The sequence below is a fragment of the Drosophila willistoni genome (assembly GCF_018902025.1).
Source record: "Drosophila willistoni isolate 14030-0811.24 chromosome XR unlocalized genomic scaffold, UCI_dwil_1.1 Seg144, whole genome shotgun sequence".
NCBI classification, from domain to species: Eukaryota; Metazoa; Arthropoda; class Insecta; order Diptera; family Drosophilidae; genus Drosophila; species Drosophila willistoni.
Window position 1 is genome coordinate 5,739,523 of NW_025814057.1, and position 24,974 is coordinate 5,764,496.

Below are 24,974 nucleotides of genomic sequence, written 5' to 3' on the forward strand. Positions count from 1 at the left end.
CCCCACAACCTACACAGACATAGACACACACACACACACACACACACACACACATATACATCATACAGACGCATATGAGCAGCATCTAAGCCAGCAGCTAAATCAAGGCTTATGTAACTGCCAGCAGCAGCAGCAGCAGCTAACGCCATCTTTTCGTTTAAATAAACGTTGCCAAACTGCAACAACAACAAAAAATGCAAATGCATCTAACACACACACACACACAACATACATACACATCTACATACATAGGACACATAGGCACCGGTTAAGCAGCTTTTCTATGTGAGATTGCAGCAGATACATGCAACATGAAACGAATCTTGTTACTCAATTTCAATTGGTTTTTTCTTGCGCTGCGTTTCCTGCTGCAATTTGAAAGTTCTGCTTTAGCAGCAGCAGCAGCAACAGCAACAGCAACAGCAACTGCAGCTGTTGAAAAGCTCGCTCTCTTATTTAATGGCTCTCTCTCTCTCTCACTCTCTCTCTTTCTCTACTTTACCCACTATCTCTTGGGCTCTCTCTCGCTCTGTCAGTCAGCTTTACCGCTTTTCATTTCTTTGTTTTGCTTCTTGTATTCTTCTCATGCTGCCGTTGCTGCTGCTGCTGCTGATGTAGCTGTTGCTGTTGCTATTGCTATTGTAAAAGCTTTCGCAGTTGACGCCAGCAACAGCAGCAGAAGCAGCAGCAGCAGCACCAACGGCAGCAACCGAGCAACGTTTGACTTCGTTTCGCTGTCGTTTTCAGTTGTCTCTCGTTGCTTGAAGCGCGCGGCACGCGATTGCTCCTCCAAGAAACACGACAACAACACAAAATAGCAACGGTAACAAGCAACAGCAACAATAATACCAACCATAGCAAACAAACAAACAAACAAACAACAACAACAGCAGCAACAGCTAAAAGCAACAAATTTCGTTTCGCATACGTTTTGTGTATCAAATTTTTGTGTTGTCGTTCTGAATATATACCTATATATACCTATATATTTTATTGGTTGTAGTCCTTCAGCCACCAACGAAAAGTGCGTTAAATTCAATCGCAAAATTGACGCGTGTTTTTATATTTATTTTGTGTTGTTGTTTATTTATTTATTTTTTTCTTGTGTATGGTGTTCGTATCGTAAATCTTTAACTATTGCTATCTCAATCGCACCCTGTTGCATAAATTGTGCGATTTGAATTACAAAACGATTGGAAAACAGAAGAAGAACCAACCAAACCAAGCCAAGCAACCAACCAAGCATCTCTTCTTCGTCATTCAACGTAAGTGACAGTGAAGAAGAAAAAGTCACCCAAAAAAATACCCCCCACCCGCAACAACTAAAAAAAAGAAAAGAAAAAAAAGCAGAGCAGTAAAATTAAAACAGAACGTTTCGTTTATTATTGAGAGGGGGGGTTGTTGATTGTTGCTTCTTCTTACTTTTTTGTTTTGTGTGTGTGTGAAGTTTTTAAGTGAAGTTTTTGAAATTCGAACGTCACCGTTAAGACAAAAGGAAGGCAGAGACAGAGACAGAGAGAGAGAGAGAGAGAGAGAGAGAGGCAAAAGAAGCCAACGACCAACGAGCCAACGTCAATAAGGTAAAGCCTATTTTTGGATAAAACAAGCAAATCTACCGCTTGCCGCACTCTCAACCAAAAACCTACGTCCCCCTCCCCAATTCATATACGTCTCATACAGGACACATACAGATTGTGTCAGACTGTGAATTGGTAAATTTTTGTTGTTATTTTTTTTTCGGATTTTTCCTGACCATATATTAATCGCTTCACTTTTCGAACACACATATGTGAACGCATATGCGGCGTATACTTGATATTAATTGAAATTATCATATGTTTGTAATCAAATTAACATTTCCCTCCAGCACCAGCAGCAGCAGCAACAACAACAATAACAACCAGCAGCGCACTCCGCTATCTCTGTACACTTTTTTTTTTTTTTCGAATGACTAATAAATCATTCACTCACTCACTCTCAGGTTCATTCACATTCACATAAAACTTCCTGTCTTTGTTGCAACAATTTTTTTTTACTTCCTATTTGGATTTTGCCTTTAAATGCAAAAGAAACAAACTGGTTTAAATGGCCAAGCAAAAACAACAACAACAACAACACGAAAGAAGAAAACTGGTTAAAAGAGTTTTGTATTTTGATTTTTCTGATTTTGGAATTGCATTTGCATTCTTTCTCCCTATCTCACGTTCGCTCCATCACATACATTGAGCAGAGTAACTTGCTCTCTGTCTAATCAGAACCGGAAACATAAAGTAAATGATCAGGACAGGTGCACAGCCAAATGGTCTAAAGAGCCTGAAGATTCTAAAGAGCCAAAGAGCATGCTTCCAAAAGGAATCTCATTTGCAGCTGTCTTCCATTTAACTATTTGTTAAATCACAGCTAAAACAAAACAAAATTGAATAGAGAAACAGAGAGAGATACAGAGAGTGTGAGAGAGAGAGTGAGAGTGTGTGAGCGAGAGAGATGCAAGTTTATAGTCTGAAATGACTATGAATAAATTAGTTTCTATTATGTATGTATACATAATATTTGCATACACACAAACATATGGGTCGTAGGCCTCGAGGCCAAGCATAAAATAGTTGACAAATTCGCAAACTAAATACACATAGAGATACAGATAGATAGACAAACACACACGCACACACCAACACACGAACATAGATAGATAGATAGATAGATAGAGAGAGAAAAAGTGTGAAGAATAAGAGGCTTGGAATGGGGGGGAGAAGACCTCTCTCTCTCTGTGTGTGTGTGTGTGTGTGTGTGCACTTGTTTGTTGAGTTCATTAACATTAAAATTTTTGTGTCCTTGTAAGTTTACTGGCCTATGCTAAATGCCTTTTTAGACTAGATGATACTCTAACAACTTTGATATTGAATGCTAAATAGAATTGGATTATTAGAAAACTAGCACAAAAATCTAAACCAATTTTCGGCATTTTATATCAACATTTACAAAATATTACCTTAAATTGACTTTAATACAATTATTTGTTAAACAAAACGACATTTTAGCTCTTAGCAATTAAAGACCATTAATATTTTGAGTTAAATATCCAAAAAAATGTGATGACTCAAATAATAGTTTTCTTGTTTTTCTTTTCTTTTATAAAAATTGGCTTAAAGTTGTGCTAGCTTTTGAGAAGTTTTTTGCAAAAAATTATATTTGCCTCTAAACTAAATTCTATAGTGTCTCAAACATTTTCTACGCACAGGTTTACTCTAAGAATCAACGTATACATACATATATATGTATGTATGTATACGGGAAAATGGGTTTTGACTTTTAATAAATTAGTTTATCACACAGTTGACTCGATTCGATAAGTCAATATAAGTCAAATTGGCAAAACGTTTGAAAAAAGTTAAGTGTCACTTTTGATTAGCATAATAAGGCCGATTCTCCGATTTTGTCCATAAAAACATATGAAAGAATTGAAATATACTTATATAACATTTTACTAAGCTTTAATCATCTTTCCTATGAAACATGTATAAGATTAATTATAGAAGAATCTCATGCAAACTTAGATCTCTTAATGGAAGTAGCTGATAAATAATGTTATAACTACATAATGGAGTTTAGATTTGCTTTTAAAATATCCAAGTCCCAGATTTTTCTAAATTTAAAAGAGAATTGATACTGGAGTATAAAAATAACAATAAATGAAAGAAATTAACTTAAGCAAAATATACAGATTAAAAAATACTTTAAATAGAGACAGGATCTGCAAATGTCTTAAGAATCAAAACAAAAATAAATGCATAAATGGCCAATGGGTTTCAGGTGGCAATAGGCAATAGAAATGGTTTGTATGCCACAAACTGGCAACTTCATCAGGTTTCTCATTATCATCATGATCGTCGTCATCATCATCGGCATTGCCATCATCGCCATCAAATGCCAGTTGAAACGTAGCGAAGCGAACAAACGAACAAACGGTATTTGTAGTAAAAAAGCGGCCAATAAACTGAACGCGTGCGGTTCAAGGTTTGGCCAAAGCCAAAATGAAACTAAAACATTCAAGCAACAACAAAAGCAACTAACAGAGATAGAGATAGAGACAGAGGAGACGGTGGAGACAGACCGACAGAAAGACGGACAGACAGACAGACAACACCGACAGAATGAATAACAATTAAATCTCACAAAAAAGCATGAAATCATCTGCCCACAGCCAACAACAACCAAAAAAAAAAAAAAAAAAACTAGCACAAAAACTTGCGAGTGGAAAAAATCAAGAAGAAGCTAAAGAAATAGAAACAAATGTATATACATATATATATATAATTTTATATGAACAGCTGAGCCCAGTTTTAGCAGATAGTGGCTAAAAAGCTCATTGACCAAAAAGAAGAAAAAACAGACTGAAAAAGAGACGCTCACTTTACTTCACTTCACTTCACTTGGCGCTGTGTTTTAACCGTTAAGCCAAGTCAAGCGCCCCATTAACAGTTAAGTCAGAGGGGCAATTACCCAGGCTTTGAGGTTGTAATTGGCTCAGCAGGCACTGGCAAAAGATGCTGCTGCTGCCTGCTGTCCCCTGCTACCCCAGCTGGTTCCTAGTTGCCCCTCTCCAGCACCAACATGCCCCACCTCGATCATCATCGTCAGCGTCATCATGATGATGGCAATAATTCAGCTAAAAAAAAAGAGAAAAATGATTTTTCGGGCACACGCTTCCTCATTAGATGATTATGCTGGGAACACACACACACACAGACACTCAAACACACACATGTGGGAATGGCCACTGGAGCGGAGAGTGGAGTGGAGTCGAGTGTAGAGTGGAGCAGCCCCAAAGAGCTGTGGGACCCGGCCGGCTTTAGTTCAAGTTCTGCTATCGTTGACGCCGGCCTCTGTTGCTGTTGCTGTCGCAGTCGCTGCCGCTGCCACTGTTGCTGCTGATGTTGCCGATGTTGTTGCTGCTGTTGTTGTTGTTGTCTACTTTATTACAAAATTGACCTACATATTTTGCTCAATGTATGAGTGTATATATAGCTCCCATAGGAACGATCTTTCGAAAACAGTGACTTTTGTCAATAACTTCGTTACTTTTGCCGCGATTGCTTTCAAATTAAACATTTGTTAGTTTAATATATCTGTTAATGACTGTGCCAAATTCGATAAGGATCGGGTATCTATATCATATAGCTCCCATAGGAACAATCGGTGGAAAACAGTGACTTTGATCAATATCTTCGTTATTTCCTATGTAGACCGTTCTTTTGGAAACATTAGCCTTTTTAGCTTAAACGTTTTTCCACTTTGATGGCTATAGGTAAGGAAAAAGTTACCAAAAAAATTGCAAGGGTATACAAACTTTGACGCGGTCGAAGTTAGCCCCGGCCCTCTGGTTCTTGTTATTTATTCATTATTATTATTTTGGTCTCCTTTTTTTTTTGTTTTGTATTATTTGGGTTCGTTGGTTGACATTAATGAACTTATATGGTTGAACGATTTCGATTTGATGTGTCAACAATTTACCCTTGGGGTGTAAATACAACTAGAAAGGGAACAAAAACTAAACTGACAGACAACGCAGAGTGAATGTGCACAAGATAGAGATAGAGATGGTGAGAGAGAGGAGGGGAGAAAAGAGAAGGCAAAGAGATTTGACTTGAGTTGAGTTGAGTTGGTAACCCAGTTAGGATTAGATGATGTCAGATTATTACAATTTCTTCTATTCTTTAAAATATCACCCAAAAGTCTCAAACAAAATGAATCTCTCACATAAATGGCAAATTTATTGTAATCAAGACTTTCTTATGTATGTAGATAGATTACAATCAAAGGAATTGAAATGAGATTCCATACACATATTTGTCATCAACAATTTAACAAGATTCTTTGTGATTACTCAAATTACTGCAATAAACAATGACTTTAAAAAGAAACTTATTCAATTATTATTCTTATTAAGAACTTAAGGCGATATTTTAAGAATTTCGCTTTAAGTTTTGAAAACTTTGAAACTACGAGGATACAAAAGTTATGGCGATATATAATCAAATTTTAACTTATTCGCTTGAAAGTTTTCTTAATATATAGTTTTTGTTGGGCTTGGATCCCTTTTTTGTGACTTTTTTATGGACCATGATCAAATTCGATGTCGTTGATAATAATAACATGTAAAAAAGCAGTCAAAATTTCGTCTTTAAATTAAGTTTGGAAAAAAGCGTTAACATGAAGGCTACAATAGGTCATATAGAAATTTGGTCTAAAGAGGAGAGGTCCCAGAGAATGACATCTTTTAAAACGTCTGTTATATAATAAATTCCTTGCCAACTGATTGCAATTAATTCATCTCATTCTAAGATTATCGATCTTTCGATTCATAGAACTTTCTTTTTCTTCTCTCTGCTGCCAAACGCAAAATCTAAAATGCAACTTATTTCAAATTGAGTTTCTCTTTCTGATTTTTGCCTTCTAGAAGCTTAAACTTGTTAGTTAATAGAATTCTTGTTCAAACTGAAGGCAACTATTGGCCATTCACCGTACAGTAAAGAATTCGTTTTCAATACATATGTACATATGTATGTATGTATATCAAATTTGTTAGCCCTCATCATAATTGACATTTTTGTGCCAAGAATAATACCGCAAAATGTTTTAGTTTTATTTCTTTGTTGACTTTTTGTGTATTGTCGGTTTTGGGTTTTTGGTTTTTGGTTTTTGATTTGTACTGGCAGCCAGCCGCCACAATGTGATACGGTTGGCTGCATTGGCAGGCCAAGATACAGATACGAATGCAGTTAGTAACAGAAAAAGAAGAAGAAAACCAGCCAAGAAATGACCTCTAAATGGAAAGAAAAAGAATACAAAACACACAGACAGACTTAGACTAAACGATGGCCAGGGACCAGGGGAGAGGAAGGGTTGAGAAGGGCACCAGAGTGTATGATAGGGGGGGGTGGGTATGATGTTTCTTTAGAATCATCATGTGGCAACAAGGTGCAAGGAAGCATAACCACAATAGAATCATAATTATGTTGATGATGTTGATGAGGTAGAAACAAAGACCGGGGCCTAAATATGTGTTTAATAAGTGCATGAAAATGTTGAAAGTTGACGACTGACGACTGACACAACCGACAACCGACAAGGTAAGAAGTGTGCTGAATGAACAGCAACAGCAACAACAACAACAACATTTACGTTGTTGCCTGTCATAGAAGAACTTGCTACTCCTTCATTTCCATTTACAATTTTCAATTCCATTTCCATTTTACATTCAATGTGCTAAACAGAACAGAACAGAACAAAATATAATAGAATAGAATAGGACAGAATGGAATGGAATGATATAAAATAGAATAGACAGGGCCGTCGTCTTTTAACTGTTCAGAGAGGTGAAGAAGTGTGAAGCGAAAAGCGAGGGGGGGTGGGGTAGAGGGGAAGAGAGTATGGGCAGTACGGTCATACGGTTGTGTATTAGTAGTAAATGCAGTGAACTCTTCTCTAGGTAATCGCGGGCGGAGGGGTTAAGGGTGGAGTAGCCACAGACAACGTCTTTATCTCGCTGCTGCTGTGTGTGTGTGTGTTTGTGAGTGTGTGTGTGTGTGTCTGTGTTGATGAGCCTATTAAATGGCTGTTGATGGCTTTTAACGTTTGCGGCCGAGGCTGAAGCTGAGGTTGAAGGCCTGTTGTTGTTGTTGTTACTGCTGTTGTTTCTTTCGATCCGATTGAGATGAAGATAAAGACTCAGAGTCACTTGTTGTTGTTGTTGCCTGACTAATGACTCTCTCTGTGTGTGTGTCTGTGTGTGTGTTTGCCCCAAAAACAAAAAAAAAAAGCAGAATACAAGTTTAAAGTGGGTTAAAATCAACGTTAAACTTTGCCGAATCGGGGTCGTTTTGCTGGAAAATGCCATGTAAAAGGCAATAAACTGAAAACAAAGCTAATTGAAAGCATTTTCATTGCATTTTCCCACCATAATCAATAATGACGAAAGAAATTAGTATAGGCCAACTGCGGGCTAACCTTAGTCTAAATGAAAAAAACCAAAATAGTCTGCATCTGTTCACTATATCACTTCCAATATGAGGAAAGATACTTTCTTCCAAGAGATCAATGCAACATACTGACCCTAGAATTATTCATTCATTTCAAATCTTTTGGATAAAGTTTAATATATTGTTCTCTTTGACTCGCTAGCCTGAGATATGCCAAAAGGGATGATGAGGAAAAATTATTTCAATTAAGTCAATAAAAATGTTTTGCCAATTGGCAATTTCTTTGCGCTTTTTAAGTAATATTTGTGAGGTTTATTCTCGTTTCGGAAAATCTATTTTCTTTTCCCTTTTTTTGATGCTGTATTTACCGACAGAGAAAAAGATAAACACCTAAAGGAAAAGTCAGGAAAATCAAATAAGATACAAAAATAACTGCGCTTTCTTTTTCCTATTTTGTCTTATGTTAGAATTGTTCTATTTGGTATTAAAAAAGTAAAATAGGTTAACTCACAGTCTCTCTCTATCTCTCTCTTTACTCCCACACATTCTTTAGTGTGACCATATTATGGTCTTATAACTGCTGCATCCGCTGCAGACGTCGCTGTTGCTGTTGTTGTCGCCGTCAGCTCATTAGCAAGCAACTGACTGAAAGTAAACGGTTGAGAGAGAGAGAGAGAGAGAGAGCGAGAGAGAGGGTGAGGGAAGAAGCAAAAGGAAAATTGCCTCTTAGAGCCCTGGGCAATTTCTACTCCTCTTATTCTCCATACCTACTCCCATTTTTACTTTTTTATTTTTGCTCCCTTTCCATATTGCAAGCCAATGCAATTTTCACTTGCACTTCTTCGTCGTCAGAGTTAATTTTATTTGCAAAATAAAGCGAAGGCAAACTTTAAATGGAGTCAAATGCCAATGCACACACACACAAACACACGCACATGAAAGGTGACGGGGAGGATGGGCAGAGAGAAGGGGCAGAGCTGGCCAGACGTCTGCAGAACAAAGATTGCACACACAAACACAACAACAACAACAACAATATACAACACAAAAACACAAAAAGTTCAAACGCCAGACAAGGATGCACCAAAGTGCAAACGAATGAACGAACGAACGAACGAACGAAACGTCTGTTGGGTAATGGAGAGGGTAAGGGACAAGGCACTCGACTCAGACGATGACGACGACGATGACGACGGCGACGACGACGCCACAACGCTGGGGGGAGAAAAAAGCAGTGCTTGAAAAACGGAAAGCAAAAAAGGATTGAACCAGCATAAGAGTGTGGAGATTCGAGTAGAAGAAGAAACAAGAACAAGAAGTCGAGAATGAGAGGGAGCGTGGTGGGGGGTGGGAGAGTCCAAAAGCAGCAGGAGGCAACGCACGTGAAGAAAACGACGTCGACGACAACGACAACGCAGTGAAGCACACACGCACTACCAACAACAACAACAAGAACAGCAGCAACAGAAAACAACAAGAACAAGTGCATTGACACTTTACGAACGCATGGAACGGCAGACAGACAGACAGACAGACAGACGGATAGACGGACGGACAGACGGACGGGAACGGAGACGTACAAAGGGTGAAGCACCGGCATAAAAACCGCTGCTGCATTTTGATAGCAGCGCAAAGACCAATAAAGGGATCGACCTCAGCGATTCACAGCTGATCATCAGCCAGCCAGAAAGAGTCAGTATAACTCACCGAAAACGACAAAAAAAAAAAAAACAACAACAGCAAAAACCTTGCGTTCATTGCACTGCCTCGAAATTGCGAAATGTAGGGTGAGAAGAGAGAGAGAGAGAGAGAGAGGGGGAGAAAGACAAGCAAAGGAGAAGAAGTACAACAACTGATTATGACTCCAGACTCTTTCGTTCTTTCTCTCTCTCTCTCTCTCTCTCTCTCTCTCTGTTACTCACTCTCTCACGACAATGACGATGAAGACGATCAACGATAATCATAATGATGTTTGACGATGACGTTGCACACACAACGTTGTGTGGCTTGGAACGCAGAAAGAGGACTGAGGTGGCAGTGGGGGAAATAAAAAATCAAGAATGAAATGCGACAACAACAACAATTGCAACAGAAACGAAGAGCAAAGAAGATCATTAACCACGACGCGACGTTTATGGTTCAACGCACTGTGCAGGGCGCTGCAAAACCAATCGAATCGGTAGCCATTGGCCAGTTGTCTCTCCTGCAACAACAACAAAAAACCAAATGACGAAGGATGCAGGGGCAAAAATTTAGACCCTTTGCGGTCAATGATCGTCTCCACATTCATGAGCGTAGCACTCGAGCAAAACCTTTTATTGAAACGTCATTCCCATGACCTCAAACATAATTAACATAAGATAATGACAAAGATTTGGTGACCCCTACCCACCTTAAAGCTTGCTACGCCTATGTGTGGGTGCATGCAACCGATCATCTCATAATGAAGACAACGAATGGAACCGACTCCTCGTTAAGTTTCATTGACAATATGTTGACGGATCGGCTCATGCTGATGGCGATCTTGTTAAGTTAAGGCAATCGAGAGAAGAAGAGACTGGAGAGTGTAGAGAAAATAGACAGGAAGTTGCCATGGATCACTTAAGATAAAGCAACTAAATCAAGTACTATAAACTGATTATGCTAAATGACACAAGGTGGTGGTTAGTTAAATGATTCGTTCTTTTGATCAAATGTGATCTCTTTATGATCATTTTGGACTTGTATCTATCTCTCTCGTTAGCTTCTGTTTGTCCCACTTGGCCGAGGTTTTTGGGTTTGGTTAGCGATCATTGATCTTACCTACTTGGCGCTGTTAATTTGTATTATTAATTCAATCAATCACAGGCCCTAACGCAACAATCGATCACACACACACACACACAGCAACAGCGAAAAGTAACCGATCGATCGACAGCTGCCTGACCGCTGCCAGCCATTGCCGATCATTGATCTCATCTTTGTAAAGATGTATCTTGGTGTCTCTTTCTGGTCCTCGCCCCCCTGACGACCTCTCTCTCGCACTGAATCTTTCTCTACGTTCTCATCTTTGTGGCATTTCGTTCTAGTTTTTGTTTTTGTTTGTGTTTTTTTTTTTTATTTCGCACTGTCCGATGCCAATTCACATTTTTCGTCTTTGCGTCTTGGCGTCTTTTGGGCTCTTGGCTAATTTAATTGTTTGTTTTTTCATTAAGGCGAACGATAGACACTATGTATATGTATGTATGTATATGTTGTGGAGGCCACTGATGGACGAAGGGGGAAGGGGGAAGGGCAGGGGTCGATAGATGGTGGGTTGGACTAGTCTGTGTGAAGGCTTTTTTAGTTCATTGAAACATTTATAGCACAAACGCGCTCGCTTAGTCGGCTTGGCATTTAATTCGCTAATTGCTAATGCGCCCGCCGCTTATCAAATTGGAGCATCGCAAACGGTTTTTTGTTTTTCCTATTTGGTTTTTAGCTTTTTCGGTTTTAATTTAGCCGCACATTTTAGTACAAATATTTTGATAAGACAGCCAGGCAGACGACAGCACAAAATTTGCGTAACTTGGCATTACTCATACGCCCCGTTTGGCCTCAGAAGTAGAAGTCACTTAACTTGTTTACAGTTAGCTTATGCTTCCGGTTGAACCGTTATAAAACAAAAACAAAAACCTCAAGGAAGAACCACAACAACAACAGCAACAAACAAAATGCTATTTAAATTACATATAAAAATCAACCCCGAAAAAAATTAAAATTGAGAAAATAATTTGCGTATGCTTAATGTGTCTTCCCCAAAGCAAAGTTCAAAAAACGTTTAATGAGCTGGTAATGCGACTGGAACTGGTTTTTATTGGCGTTTTTTTTTTTTTTTTGGTTTTTGGTTTTTATTTTTTTTTGTTAATAATCTGTTTTAATCGGTTGTTTAATTGAAATGTTTATTTGCCACAATAATAATGGTCAAGATAATTAAAGTGCCGTCAATTTGTAATTCTAGAGATGCTAATTGTTTGATATCGAGACTGAACCAAAGTGCACTCAACTCATTAATTTGGTCTATGAGTAAGGCTTGAAGTTTGCAAGGACTATCTCTCAGTTTTCCCAAAAAAAAAAAAAAATAAAGTCAATATGGTTTTCACTTCACTTGGCCACTTGGTAACAAAACACATTTTCGACTAGTCCAACTTTGAGAGCGCCGCCTTCACAGAGAGCAAGAGATTTTCTTACTTAAAGTGAATTCCATTCGAGTGTATACATGAAACCACCCACCACCCACTCAAACTGATTACAACTTTCAGTCTATTCACCAGAAAGCCAACAGCAACATTTAACTGAGACCGTGTTTCATATACCACAACTAAATAATGGCTATATCCATTTTGACAAGGAGTTTGTTTTACAAGCAAAAGGCAGGATGATGAGACATCTGAAAGATCTAATATAAGCTATTATTATATCTCATTTAAGAAATTCCTCTTAAGTGAGAAAAACTTGGTTTGTTTTTTCAACATTTTCTAAGAATAAAGTAACTCAATCATCAAGTTATGGAAATTAGTATATAAAGTAGATATGAACTTTCAATTGAAATGCTTTTGAATTAGGGAAAAATGTTGTTATGTCTTTGTAAACTTTAGAGTCTATTTTCTTTAGAAGAAAGTGAATACAAAGCCACAACAACAAAACAGAGATGAAACTCTATAAAATTGTTTGAAAATTCTATTTGTTATCAATTGATTAAGTCAGCGCTTTTAGTATCTAGATCATAATAATATAACAACCACTAGTAAGGGTATTTAAAGCAAAGTTTGCATTATTAATTCTTCTGTTAATTAGATGAGAAACACATTAGTAAGAGTAAAACAATGTTCGTTGGGGTGAATTCCTTGTAGTCTATACATAGTCTATGTGTTTGTCTTTTATCTAATTGGGTAGTCAAAATAAATAAAAGAGGGAAAAAAAGAAAAATACAAAATGCCTCACCCAGCAGCCACTCTCAGTCACCCCTCCTCCCCAGCTTTGCCAGCTCTTGTAATATAAACTGTGTCACTAAACAAAAATCTGACAGAGTCAGAGCATCATCATAAAGGTGATGAGGGGAGAAGGCAAGCGAGCAAGGCAGAGGCAGAGGCAGCGGCTCAACTTTGCCCACAAAATTGTGTCAAATAGATAAAAAAAGAGAAGAAAAAAATGCGATGGCTACAGCAGCAGCCACTCCTTACTATTTGGCCCACAGCAACAACAACAACAACAACAACAATAACAACAACAGCAGCGGCAGTTATAATTATAACCTCAATTTTGGAGGCATTGGCTTAAAGAGAAAACTGGCCCAAAAAAAAAAAAAAAAAGAAAGAAAGAAAAATTGTAGAGCATTTGAATAATTTTACAAGAATGCAATAAAAAAAAAAAAAGAAAAGACAGAAAATGGAAGTAAGAGAAAAGATTGTCCAAAAAAAGAATATAAAGTGAAGAGCGGAGGGTTTGAGGGAGAGGAAGAAAAAAAAGTAGGCGGCTGCTTTTTATGGGATCGTTTTATTTCTACTACTACATACTATTACTACTACTCTCCCAGCTTAAATGGCACCCAAAAAGTCAGTCAGATAGAGAGACAGACAGACAGATAGACTGACTGACTGACTGACAGATACAACTATTCAAATTGAGGTCATTCATCTCGCTTCGTTGACTGAGCTTAAGTGAATTATGTATAACCATATGAGTAGGAGACGACGATAGAGGAGAACGAATGAACGAACGAACCAACGAGCAAAGTAAGGACAGACAGACGGGAGGTACAAAGGAAGGAAGAAAGTGGGCAAAGTGTGTGGTGATGGAAGATGAGGCAGCATCAGCTTAGCTGAACCATGTCAATGAAGGCATGAAAAGCTGAAAACAACTACAACAACTAATCCCACCACCATATCCATTTACACATTTTATTTTATTACAATATTTTTAGCGTACTTTTTTGTTTTGACCACCCTATGGGAAAGTCTTTCACTTGGCCATAATGAAACGAAAAAAATAAACGCTTGTTCAAATAACAAAATGAACATGTTAATTGGCCTAGCCTCATTGATTGATCCAAACAGAAACTGACTCACCAGAACCACTCAGAGATCAGAGATCGACGCCCTCTCCTCAAGCCGTTTTACATAAATATTTTTGTCTTTTCATTTTGAAGTACCCTTTGCCATTTCAATTGGGGGTATATTGATTATGGCCAAAATGACTCAACTTTATCACAAACCACAAGCAACATGCAGCTATATAGGGTATAAGAACTTCGTTAGAGAGGAAAGTTGGCTGCTTTTTTTTTGTTTTGCATTTGGAATTTGGTTTGGATTTCTGTGTGCTGTTTGAGTTTGTTTCATTTGATTTTCGTATGGTAGTAGGTCAGTTCAAAATTTGCATATTTGCTTTGCTTTGGCTTTTTTTTTTTTTTTTTTTTTTTTTGATTTCTCACTCGATTTCTTATTCATATTCTTCTGACAGCGGGGGGAACACGTGCCTTGCTCTATCCCCTCTAACCTGCCTAAGCACCCATCTATTCACCTAGTCACCTATCTCACCTCCTCCCCCTCTGTCTCTCTTTCTCTTCGTTATGGGTATTTGCTGTGTGTGTTGTTGTGCCTAAGGCGATTAGTCTTGGACTTTGGGGTCATTTTGACTTGGGCTTTTTAGCCACACTTGAGAGTAGATGAAATTTCATTTCGGTTGATTTTTTCGTTTGATGATTCTTGGATTTTTGCATTATTGTGGCTTCGATTGGCAATTTATATTTTGATTTGATTGAAATTGAGGTTACATCTATTAATGTTAAAGCAATGATTGATAATACTGAGTTGTTTGTTCGGTTTATTGTTAGACGTTGCATTTGTATCATGTGGAGAAATAATTAAGGTAAAATCAATATAAACAAAAATAATAAGGGAGATATTTAATTTCTTCTATAAGGCAAAAGTACGAACATGTTTAATAATGTGTTTATGAATTTTATAGTGATCAGATTAAAGCAATTCTTACGAATGTGATACATTAACAAGAAGCTTCATTACAGTTTCTTTGTAATAGATTGAAAACTGATAGACTATTTGTATAAGTTTGTATGTCTGTTTAGACATACCTTCAAGAGGACGCTGAAGAATTTGATCGAGCTTATAATAGTTTTAGTGTAGGGAAAAAAGAGTATACCAAAAGCCCTCTACATGTCTGTTGCTTCATTTTAAAAAGCTGTATATTCAATATTGTTATAATTTCATACTTGAAAACTCTAAACTTCTTAGAAGTTACTTAACTTTAAGTTTAACGAATCAAAACTGTATTGTATAAGATTTTAAATTGTAGTCTGTGCAAAAGGTGAGCACATTGTCTGTGTAACTATTTCCAAAACCATAAGATTCAGATATAATGGCTTGGGATTTCCAATATATAATTCGTAAAAAGAATAAACTAACATTTTCAAATGAACTCTTAGTTGAAGGACAGATTGTAAATACAAATAAAACTATTTTACTCAAATTGGTACTTGAGGAAAATACCTAAAGTTGGCAATCGCATATATATACTAAGTAAAATGTATATACGCCACTGTTGTCTGTGGTTAAGTAAATCTAGCCAGGTGGAGGTGAAACCCCTTTTTGCATCAAAGAAAAGGACTTACTGATAGTTTAACTTTGTCTGTGTAATCTTTATGTGCACTTACACTTTTCATTTCTATATCTGCATGGAATCAATATTTACTTTAGCTCTAACGGAAGTAGGTAATCTCTTTCAAACGGGTCAATAATATTATCAACAATAAGAAACCAGTTCAATGAGACAAATGTGTGTGTTTACATATATTCTTATATAATCACACTTCACATTGCCATAGTTTTTCCTTTATAAATTGGCCAGAATGTCATAATTTTGATATCAGTTGAAAATTGCAGCAGTCAAAGAGAAGACCATGATTGGCATACAGACAGGTAAAGTTGGCAATTATTGTGAAAGTGCGAAGAATATAAAAATTAATGAAAGGATATATTGTGTTTTATAGTTATTCTGCTCTTAGGTGTAGCTGGTAATTTATTTTACCATGGACTGAGTCTAAGTGCATGCGATTCGAAGGGTTTTTGTATGTGCGAGGATCATCAGCCTGGCGATTGTCTGCCCGATTGTGACAATTGCATGGGTTATTATTATTGTGGCATTAATTCCATTGAGCGTAGAAATTGCAGTTATGGCGAGATATTTGATATCGATTTGAAAGCCTGTCGTCCAGGTCTATGTCCTAGATACGATGGTGAATGCTCGGCAGTGACAGATACTCCATCGACTCCAGTTACCTCACCATTGACATCGACATCGACATCGACATCGACATCGACATCGACATCGACATCGACATCGACATCGACGTCGACATCGCCATCGCCAAATCCAAATGATTGCCCTAATGCATCAGTTCGTTGCAATTATCATGGCCAATTGCTGCCACATGCCGAACATTGCCGTTTCTATTGGACATGTGTGGAAAATTGTCCTGTTTTGGGTTTCTGTGAGCTCGGCAAATGGTTTAATCGTGTGAAATATGTTTGTGATTTTCCATGGAACGTGAACAATTGTCCAGTAAATGTAGATTAGTTTGCAATTGGAATATGTGTCAGGGCGACAGTATTTTGTGTCTAAGTGTGTGTGCATGTCTGTGTTTTGTGTTTTTTTTTTTTTTGTTTTCTATTTCAAATAAACAAAGACGCAAACAAAGTTTTTTTTTTCTGTAAATTTACTTTTAACGGTCATTAAACTGCCACAGCAACAAAAGAGACAGCAACAACAACAACAACAACAAAAACTACAGCAGCAGCAGCAACATTGCAATAATTTACGCAAATTGCTTGACACAATTTTTAGTGGCTGTTGTTGTTGTTGTTATTGTTGTTGCCCCCAAGCTGGTGGGCGGTTGCTGTTGTTGTTGTTGTTGCTATTGCTATTGCTGATGATGTTGTCGCTGCTGTTGCTGTTGGTGTTGGTGTTGCTGCTGTTTGTCGTAGCTATTGCTGTTGCTGTTGTTGGCAAAATTTAGCACGCAACTAACATTTTTAGCTGTTCCAAATACACACACACACACACACACACACAAGCCAGGTGCATGCATATGAAAATAAACAATGAGAAAAAAAAAATGACAATTGTTATAACGACTTGTGTCATACTCTAACCATCGACATAAGTAAATTTATTGCATAAACTGAGGCAAGGAAATTTGACATTAGAAATTGGTTGGGCAAAGCTCGTATGACTTTAACCCAGGGGGTGAAGGGTGGTGGGTGATGGTGGGTGGGTGTTGGGTGGTGCTCGTGGGTGACTTCTCTGACATCGTGTGCGAAATAGTTTTTTTCTGCTGTTATTTTTGTTGTTGTTTGCTTGAACTGCAAACAAAACCCAAACGAAAACTTTCACCCGGCAGTAAAGCCGCAGCCGCATTTTGGACAATTTCGTAACTGGGTAAACACACACACACACACTCGCACACTCAGCCAGCAGAGCTCCACATGCAAATGTAGAAGTGCATAAAGTGCAGTCAGAGCGTTGACAGGTGAATGAACGACCTCAAACGAGGTCAGGCAGCAGCAACAGCAGCAACAGCAGCAACAGCAGCGGCAACATGCCGGAGCTGGGCCATTCATGCACAGCCAAAATAACTATATATAGTTTTTTTTTTTTCTTATGCTGGCATGTCGACTGGAGGTTCGTTTTGGTTCAGTTTTGCTTCTCGGCATGCTAATGGCTGCCCTGGTCAGAAAAAAAGAGAGAGAAAAAGAGATATGGAGAGAAGGAGAGAGAGAAAAAAAGATGAAAATAAATGTGGGCAACATTTGGCCACTTTACGGCTGCTGCTGCTACAGATTTCAGTGACCCAAATCCTTTACTCCGGCCAGAAGTAGGACCCCTCCAGCCACTGGCCTCCTGCCGCTTGTCTGCTCTTCGAAAACGTGTTTGTGTAGCCCCCCAATCCCCCCCATCCCATACTCCGACCGACAGTCCCACAGCCCTCCCTCTCGGCCTATCGTGCTTGTCATCATTTGACTGCACTAAATCACTTAAGATGCTTTTAGCTGGAGCCCAGCAAGAAGAATAGTGGGAAAAAAAGTTTTCAGCTTAGGCTGGGCCAGCTCCGAGTCCGGGATGTGTGTGTCTATATATGGGTGTGTGTGTGTGTGTGTGTGTAATAGATGATGTTGACCTGGACAGTTGAGTAAAGTGAAGTAAAAGAAAAGTGGGTGCTGTGTGTGAGTGTCGGGCATGGGTATGGATGTGGGTGTGGGTGGGTGGTGACAGGTGACAGGCAGAGGAGAATGTGGAGCAAAAAACAGCAACTACTTAAGCCCAAGCGATTGAATAAGTAATGATGGGGATTATGGGGACCCAAAATGAATAATGCTGAGCATACAGCTAAAGAAACGGGGTCAGCTTGGAAAAGCAAAAAAGAAAATTCAATTTGTTATGAAATGTGTTGCCCCGTTAGTCTACTCTAAGAAGAGAGAAAAGAAACAAAAACAACAAAGTAATCCCCTTTCCAAATAAGAAAACCAAAACGAAAAAAATAAAACATAATCTAAATGTGTTGAAGAAGTTTAATTTTACAATCATTTCTAAGCACAAAAATCAATGGTCAATCAAAAAATTTGACTCTAAATAATATAAGATATTTTATTTTGTTTTGAGAACTTAAAAAAAACTATTAGGAATTAAGTTCTTCAAGGAGTTTTCCATGATTTTAGTTTAACCCACTTTTTTTTTAGATATGTTTGTTTGTTTCTTGGTATCATCCAAAATCTTAAAACACTTTGAAAAATAAAAATCCATTGAGATTTTGGGGGGCTCTTAAAAATGATTTCAATGCCCACTTCAAATCACACATTTCAATGGCAGAAATCTGCACAAATCGATAAATAAACAAATAAATAAACAAAACAAATAAACGAGCAAACAAATCGTGCAGTCAAAGGCTACTCGATGTGTCCCAATATATGAATACATATACATACATACATACATACATACATATATAGTCATTTATATGGCCAACATTATACGGAATGAGCTGCTAATTGAAACCACCTTAAAATAAACAGAGCAAGAGCACCAAATGCCCGCCACAGGCAATTAGCAGATGACAGCCGACAATCGTTGGATCTTGATATATATGAACATATATTAGACCTATATGCCAACTAATAGTAGTATTAGTATTAGTATTGGTAGTAGTAGTGAGTTCGTGGCTATATGTATGTAGGTATGTATATAAATTACAACCTATGCAGTACGCAATGTTATGCCCGGTGTCTTACTTATTATTATTGTGATTATTATGCCATAATTAATTTACGAGCTGTGACAATTAACGCCCCAAAATGAGACAAGTTTCATTGAGCGAGTGAAAAGCGTGAAACTGAAACTGTGACAAGGTTTTTTCTATACCGACCAAGCAGTGAGCCAGCCGCGGGAGAGACAGAGAATGAAAAACAAAATGCTGATGATAATTATTAAAAAAAAAAAAAAACAAATATATAAAAAATAACTAGAGATAAGATAAAAGCAAAACAATGTACCTATACGATTGAAATTTTTACCTATTAATAGAATTTTTTTAGAATAAATATACGTATATAAGTACATATACATTGATAGATAATTGAGCTTAATTCATAAATACCACAACTGAAATTTATGGCCATTAATGGCAATTTCTAACACCAGTTAACAGTTATTGGTAAAACTGAATATGAAAATATCTTGGTTGGGATTTCAAAAAACCTTAAATTTTGAATAAGTTTTTTCATATTTTGTTGTGGCCCAAAGTCAGTTATAAAATTGAGAAATTCTTACAAATCAGTTTCAAACCTTTATAAATTTGACACAATTTTTAGATGGTAAGAATTTGTATACTTATTTTTCAATAATTATGTATAATATTAATAGTTGCTGTTATGTGGTTGTTTATGTTAGTTTTTCCGTTATTTTTAAAGTAAAAGGCTCAAACCGCAGTAGTTTATAGCTATTTCTAAAATGTTGGTTAAATGTTTGCAGTTTGTCCAGAGCAGATTCAGGTAAATTTGCGACTTCTTAATATTGTCAAAGTATAATCATCTTATATAAGTTTAAAGTTGATTTGATTATATGGCTCAAGTTGCCTTGATCATTAAAATTAGGTAGAACTACTTCATTTGAGATTTCGCCAACTTTGTCAAGACTAAATTGACTAAACTAGTTAGTACAGACTAAATCTATCTATGAATGAAAACGTCTTGAAATTAGAAAGAGTGTATATTTAAATTTAGATACTCTTGGATTTCTTTTCAATTTCTTTGACTGACTTATTTGTTCAAATGTCATTAAGGGTTTCCTTTTGTGGGCTATCAACACTTTTGGGGAAGAGAATTAGCATGGGAATCTGTTCATAATTAATTTACATATTATTATGAAGATACTTAAAAATCTGTTTTAGCTTGGACGATCATAAAAAAAGACGAGCTGCCCTTTCTTGTCAAAAGAAGAAAGAAAGAAACAAAAACAAAAACAAAAAAAAAAGTCTGAATCTAGTAGCTAAAAAATATTTAGGTCAATGTGTTTGGTGTTTTGTTGGCCAACTTTTGGTCACTAATGGCCATCTTTCACTTTGCATGATGCTGCCGTTGACGTTGTCTCTGCTGCTGCTGCTGCTGCTTCTGCTGGTGGTGCTGCTTTGCGTGCATAAAAGTTTTCCGGCAGCAAAGCAAAAGTCGCATATGGAAGTATCTTTTGCAAACAGATACCGGAATGTCAGCTGTTGGTTATTATTTTTGGTCAGGGCGGCGGCCAAAATTTCATCATTAGTTTGAGACTGCGACTGCGACTGCGACTGGAGGTGGGGCTCTGTATGGTGTGTTGCGGAGGGGGTGGAGAGTTGGGCTGGGGAATTGTGTGTGTGTGTGTGTTTTGAAATTGCCGGCGGCTACCACAAAAACCACAATAAACAAGACAAAGCCAAAAGAAATACAGCAAAAGGCCAATAACAACAACAGGCAACAGCCAACAGCAGCAGCAGCACCAGCAACAAAATCACTTGCCTCCGTTTTGTATATTGAGCACAGTGGGTCAATGTCCCACTGATAAAGTGAGCGTTGTGAGTGTCGATGGCAGCAGCAGCAGCAGCAGCAGTGAAACGAGCATGTTAAAAGCCAGCAACTGGAGCAGCTGCGTCTGCCATTGGCTATGGCTCTGTCTCTGCCTCTGCCTCTGTCTCTAGGTCTCTTTGCGTCTGCCTCAACCAAATGCGATTTTAATTAATAAAATATGCTCTTTGAGTATTTGGTTGCACAAAAGATATTTCATGTACCAAATCATTCACTGGCAACATCCAAAGAGGAGCCACAATATCTAGCTAATGAACATTTCATTTCAAGTGAAAATTAACAAGAAATTTTCATTAAAAACAAAAAAAAAAAAAAAAAAAGAAGAAACAAAATTGAGAAAAATCTATTTAGACAAAGATTGCTTTAGGCCTTCAGGCCAACAAGTTGTACAAGCGAAATTTTCTAGTTGATAGCATAGGAAAAATGTTGACAATCTCACATGACGATGATGATCATAATGATCATGATAGTGATGATGATGATGATGATGAGCAAGCAAGCAAATAGAGATACAAGAGATATTCCTTACAAAAACAGAAAATGCGTATCCACAAGTGTGTGACGCAGATTTATAAGATTTATGCGTGTGCCAGTTTAGTTTCTGTTTAAATTGCTTTTTCATACAACAGAGAAGCAAAAAAATAATTAATCGAGTATTTTGTTATTTTCATTTAAAAGACATTTATGTGAGCTCGAAATGTTAGATTATGTTTTTAAGATAAAACTTGAAAATAGTTCAATGAGTAAGCAGAAACATGAAAACAAATTATGAATGTGAAATTAGTTCAACCACAAAATTTGTATTCGGCTTTTTTGTTTCTTCATATTGTTGTTGAAATAAATTAATATACCAAAAATAGTTTAGCCCTCGGTTGTCAAGTGGTTTGTCTAATAATTATAATTGTCATAGAAAAATATTTTCAAACTGTATTTCTTATTTGTTAATGTGGTTGATGTTCAATTCGGTTTGATAGGTAAATATTTTTGCATAGATTATATCTTTGTTCTCATGGTTTTATCATCGAGTAGTTAATGGTTAATGAAAACTTTTCAACAAAATGATGTATGTTTCTTATTCATTTCTGAATTATACATAGCAAAGCAGTTTAAATTTTTGAATTGAAAATTTGTCAAGGACATTAACTATAGGAATATACAATAAATATTTGACTTCTTCTTCTTCTTCCACTCCTTTACCAACGCCCATTGAGATGAAATAATTAAATTTACATATGAAATGTTGTTTAACCAAAATTAATTTCACATGATGCAATGAAAATATAAAATGTAGTGCATACTTTTAGGCTGAAATTAAGTATACGTAAATATTAGTACTAATAAAAACTGTTCGTTTTATTTTTATTTTCGTTGCAGCTGTACGTTATGGTCGTGTACCCAAGCGTTCCCGTGAGCTGAACGGAGCTGCCGCCGTCGTTACAGCAGCAACTGTTGCAGCTGTTGGCTCCACATCCACGGCATCCAACAATAGCAATTGCTCATCCACAACCAATGCAAGTTTAAATGTAGATGATTTGCATACAACTTCATTGCAGCAGCAGCAACAACAACAACAACAACAATTGATACAACAACAACAACTACAACAACAACCGCATGCGAGCAGCAGCGTTCGCGTGAATACACCAAGTACACCACAAACGCCACAAATGTGTTCGATTGCCTCATCGCCAACGGAGCTGGGCGGTTGCAATAGTGCCAACAACAACAACAACAACAACCACAACACAGGTAACAACAGCAGCAACAACATCAACACCAACAGCAATACCAACAACAATAGTAATAGTAACATCAATGCAATTGGTGGAGCCAGCGGCGTAAGTGTAGGAGTTGTTGTAGTCGCCGGTCATCATCATCAGCATCAGCAACATCAGCATCAGCAACATCAACACCACAACCAACATCAACAGCAACAACAACAACAACAGCAACAACAAATGCAAATGGTGGGCACAACTAGCTCCATGGATGGCACCAGCCAGGTGGCCATGTGTCATGATGGTTTAGTTGGCACAGCAAATGAACTGACTGTCTATGATGTGATTATGTGCGTATCGCAGGCACATCGCCTAAATTGCTCCTACACCGAGGAGTTGACACGCGAACTGATGCGACGTCCAGTGACAGTGCCACAAAATGGCGTAAGTAATTCTAACTTACCTATACATGTGGACATTATCTATATATATGTATATATATTCATTATCGCTTGCAGATTGCCACCACAGTAGCCGAAAGTTTGGAATTTCAAAAGATCTGGCTATGGCAACAATTCTCGGCACGTGTAACGCCCGGCGTTCAACGGATTGTTGAATTTGCAAAACGCGTACCTGGCTTCTGTGATTTCACACAAGATGATCAACTGATACTCATCAAGCTGGGCTTTTTCGAAGTGTGGCTAACACATGTGGCACGTCTGATCAATGATACAACTCTAACGCTGGACGATGGTGCCTATCTGACACGTCAGCAGCTAGAAATACTCTATGATGTGAGTTTTGCAATGAAGAAATGTCCACGAAAAAGTCTACTTTAGTTTTGGCATTATAAACAATTGTGTTAATTAAGATAGAAAAGGTTGCAAAATTTATCATAAAACTTTAAAATTGTACGTTTTAATTTTCTCATTACAATGGGATCTTAAAAACTAAATTCTTTAAAACTAACCCAAAACGCCTAACTTGGCTAATTTAGGTTAATTTTTGAGCTTATTTTGTTGTTAGTTTTTGAGCTGTTTTCTAAATTCATAGCTCTACGTTCTCATTAAAAATTTATCTTTCAATTTGCGTTTAAATTCTGAAAACTTAGATTTTTGCCCAATTTTCGTACAAAAAAGTGATATTTTTAAAAATTGGCTGGAAATTTTGTAAAAAATTAAACAGATTCATTAAGAACTTGGTTAGGAAATTAGCAAAAATATCAGTGTGAAAAACAAAGTACAATTATTAAAAGGAAAGAAAGATAGCGTCTAAATTAGAGGTTGAAAAAGGTTTAAATGAAAAAAAAAATATGTATATGAAGAGGAATTTTGGCTTTACTGTCAAAACAGAAGTTGATTTTTTCTTGCCATTGTTTCTGACATAAATTTTGATACCGAAAATCTAATAATTCTAATCAACTTGCAGACGGACTTTGTGAATGCGTTACTAAACTTTGCCAATACACTGAATGCCTATGGCCTGAGCGATACTGAAATTGGCCTATTCTCGGCCATGGTGCTGTTGGCCTCAGACCGTGCTGGCTTGAGTGAACCAAAGGTTATAGGACGAGCCCGGGAACTGGTTGCCGAGGCGCTGCGCGTTCAAATTCTACGCTCAAGAGCGAGCTCAACGCAGGCTCTGCAATTGATGCCAGCTCTGGAGGCTAAAATACCAGAGTTACGGTCATTGGGTGCGAAACATTTCTCACATTTAGACTGGTTGCGAATGAATTGGACCAAACTGCGTTTGCCGCCCCTATTTGCCGAGATCTTTGATATACCCAAGGCAGATGATGAGCTGTAAATCGAGTGGGGCAATGTGCGGATACGTGCAACGTAACAAAAAACAAAGCAACAGTAACAAAATCGTATAGTTATGCTCTGTATACACACACATATATATATATATATATACTATATACTATATATATATATATATGTATATACCTACATATGTATGTATATATAGAAATTTGTTTAAGTTTTACAATTTAAGTGGAAAAAACAGCAGCAACAAATTTTCACACACTGGCATCTACTCAACAACAACAGCAACAACATTTAATGGAAAAAAATAGTTAACTACAATACACATTACACACATTATATATACATACATACATATATATATAT

The 24,974-nt window shown here is 37.3% G+C and overlaps 2 protein-coding genes across 2 annotated transcripts; both read left to right on the forward strand.

Moving 5' to 3' along the window:
* The first annotated feature begins 1,132 nt into the window (after window positions 1-1,132).
* On the forward strand, window positions 1,133-24,729 carry LOC6639369 (ecdysone-induced protein 78C). The gene is made up of 4 exons (XM_023181121.2): window positions 1,133-1,265; window positions 22,496-23,283; window positions 23,358-23,633; window positions 24,268-24,729. The coding sequence occupies exons 2-4, from the start codon at window positions 22,789-22,791 to the stop codon at window positions 24,643-24,645; spliced, it is 1,149 nt and encodes a 382-aa protein (XP_023036889.1). The 5' UTR covers window positions 1,133-1,265; window positions 22,496-22,788; the 3' UTR covers window positions 24,646-24,729.
* LOC26530291 (endochitinase) lies at window positions 16,020-16,648 on the forward strand. Its single transcript, XM_023181125.2, has one exon. The coding sequence runs from the start codon at window positions 16,083-16,085 to the stop codon at window positions 16,587-16,589; it is 507 nt and encodes a 168-aa protein (XP_023036893.1). The 5' UTR covers window positions 16,020-16,082; the 3' UTR covers window positions 16,590-16,648.
* Window positions 24,730-24,974: the final 245 nt, after the last annotated feature.

Coding starts and splice junctions, on each gene's coding strand:
- LOC26530291 (XM_023181125.2), top strand. CDS start 16,083: ATGTGCGAGGATCATCAGCCTGGCGATTGTCTGCCCGATTGTGACAAT.
- LOC6639369 (XM_023181121.2), top strand. CDS start 22,789: ATGTGTTCGATTGCCTCATCGCCAACGGAGCTGGGCGGTTGCAATAGT. Junction 23,284..23,357: donor TGACAGTGCCACAAAATGGC/GTAAGTAATTCT, acceptor TATCGCTTGCAG/ATTGCCACCACAGTAGCCGA. Junction 23,634..24,267: donor AGCTAGAAATACTCTATGAT/GTGAGTTTTGCA, acceptor ATCAACTTGCAG/ACGGACTTTGTGAATGCGTT.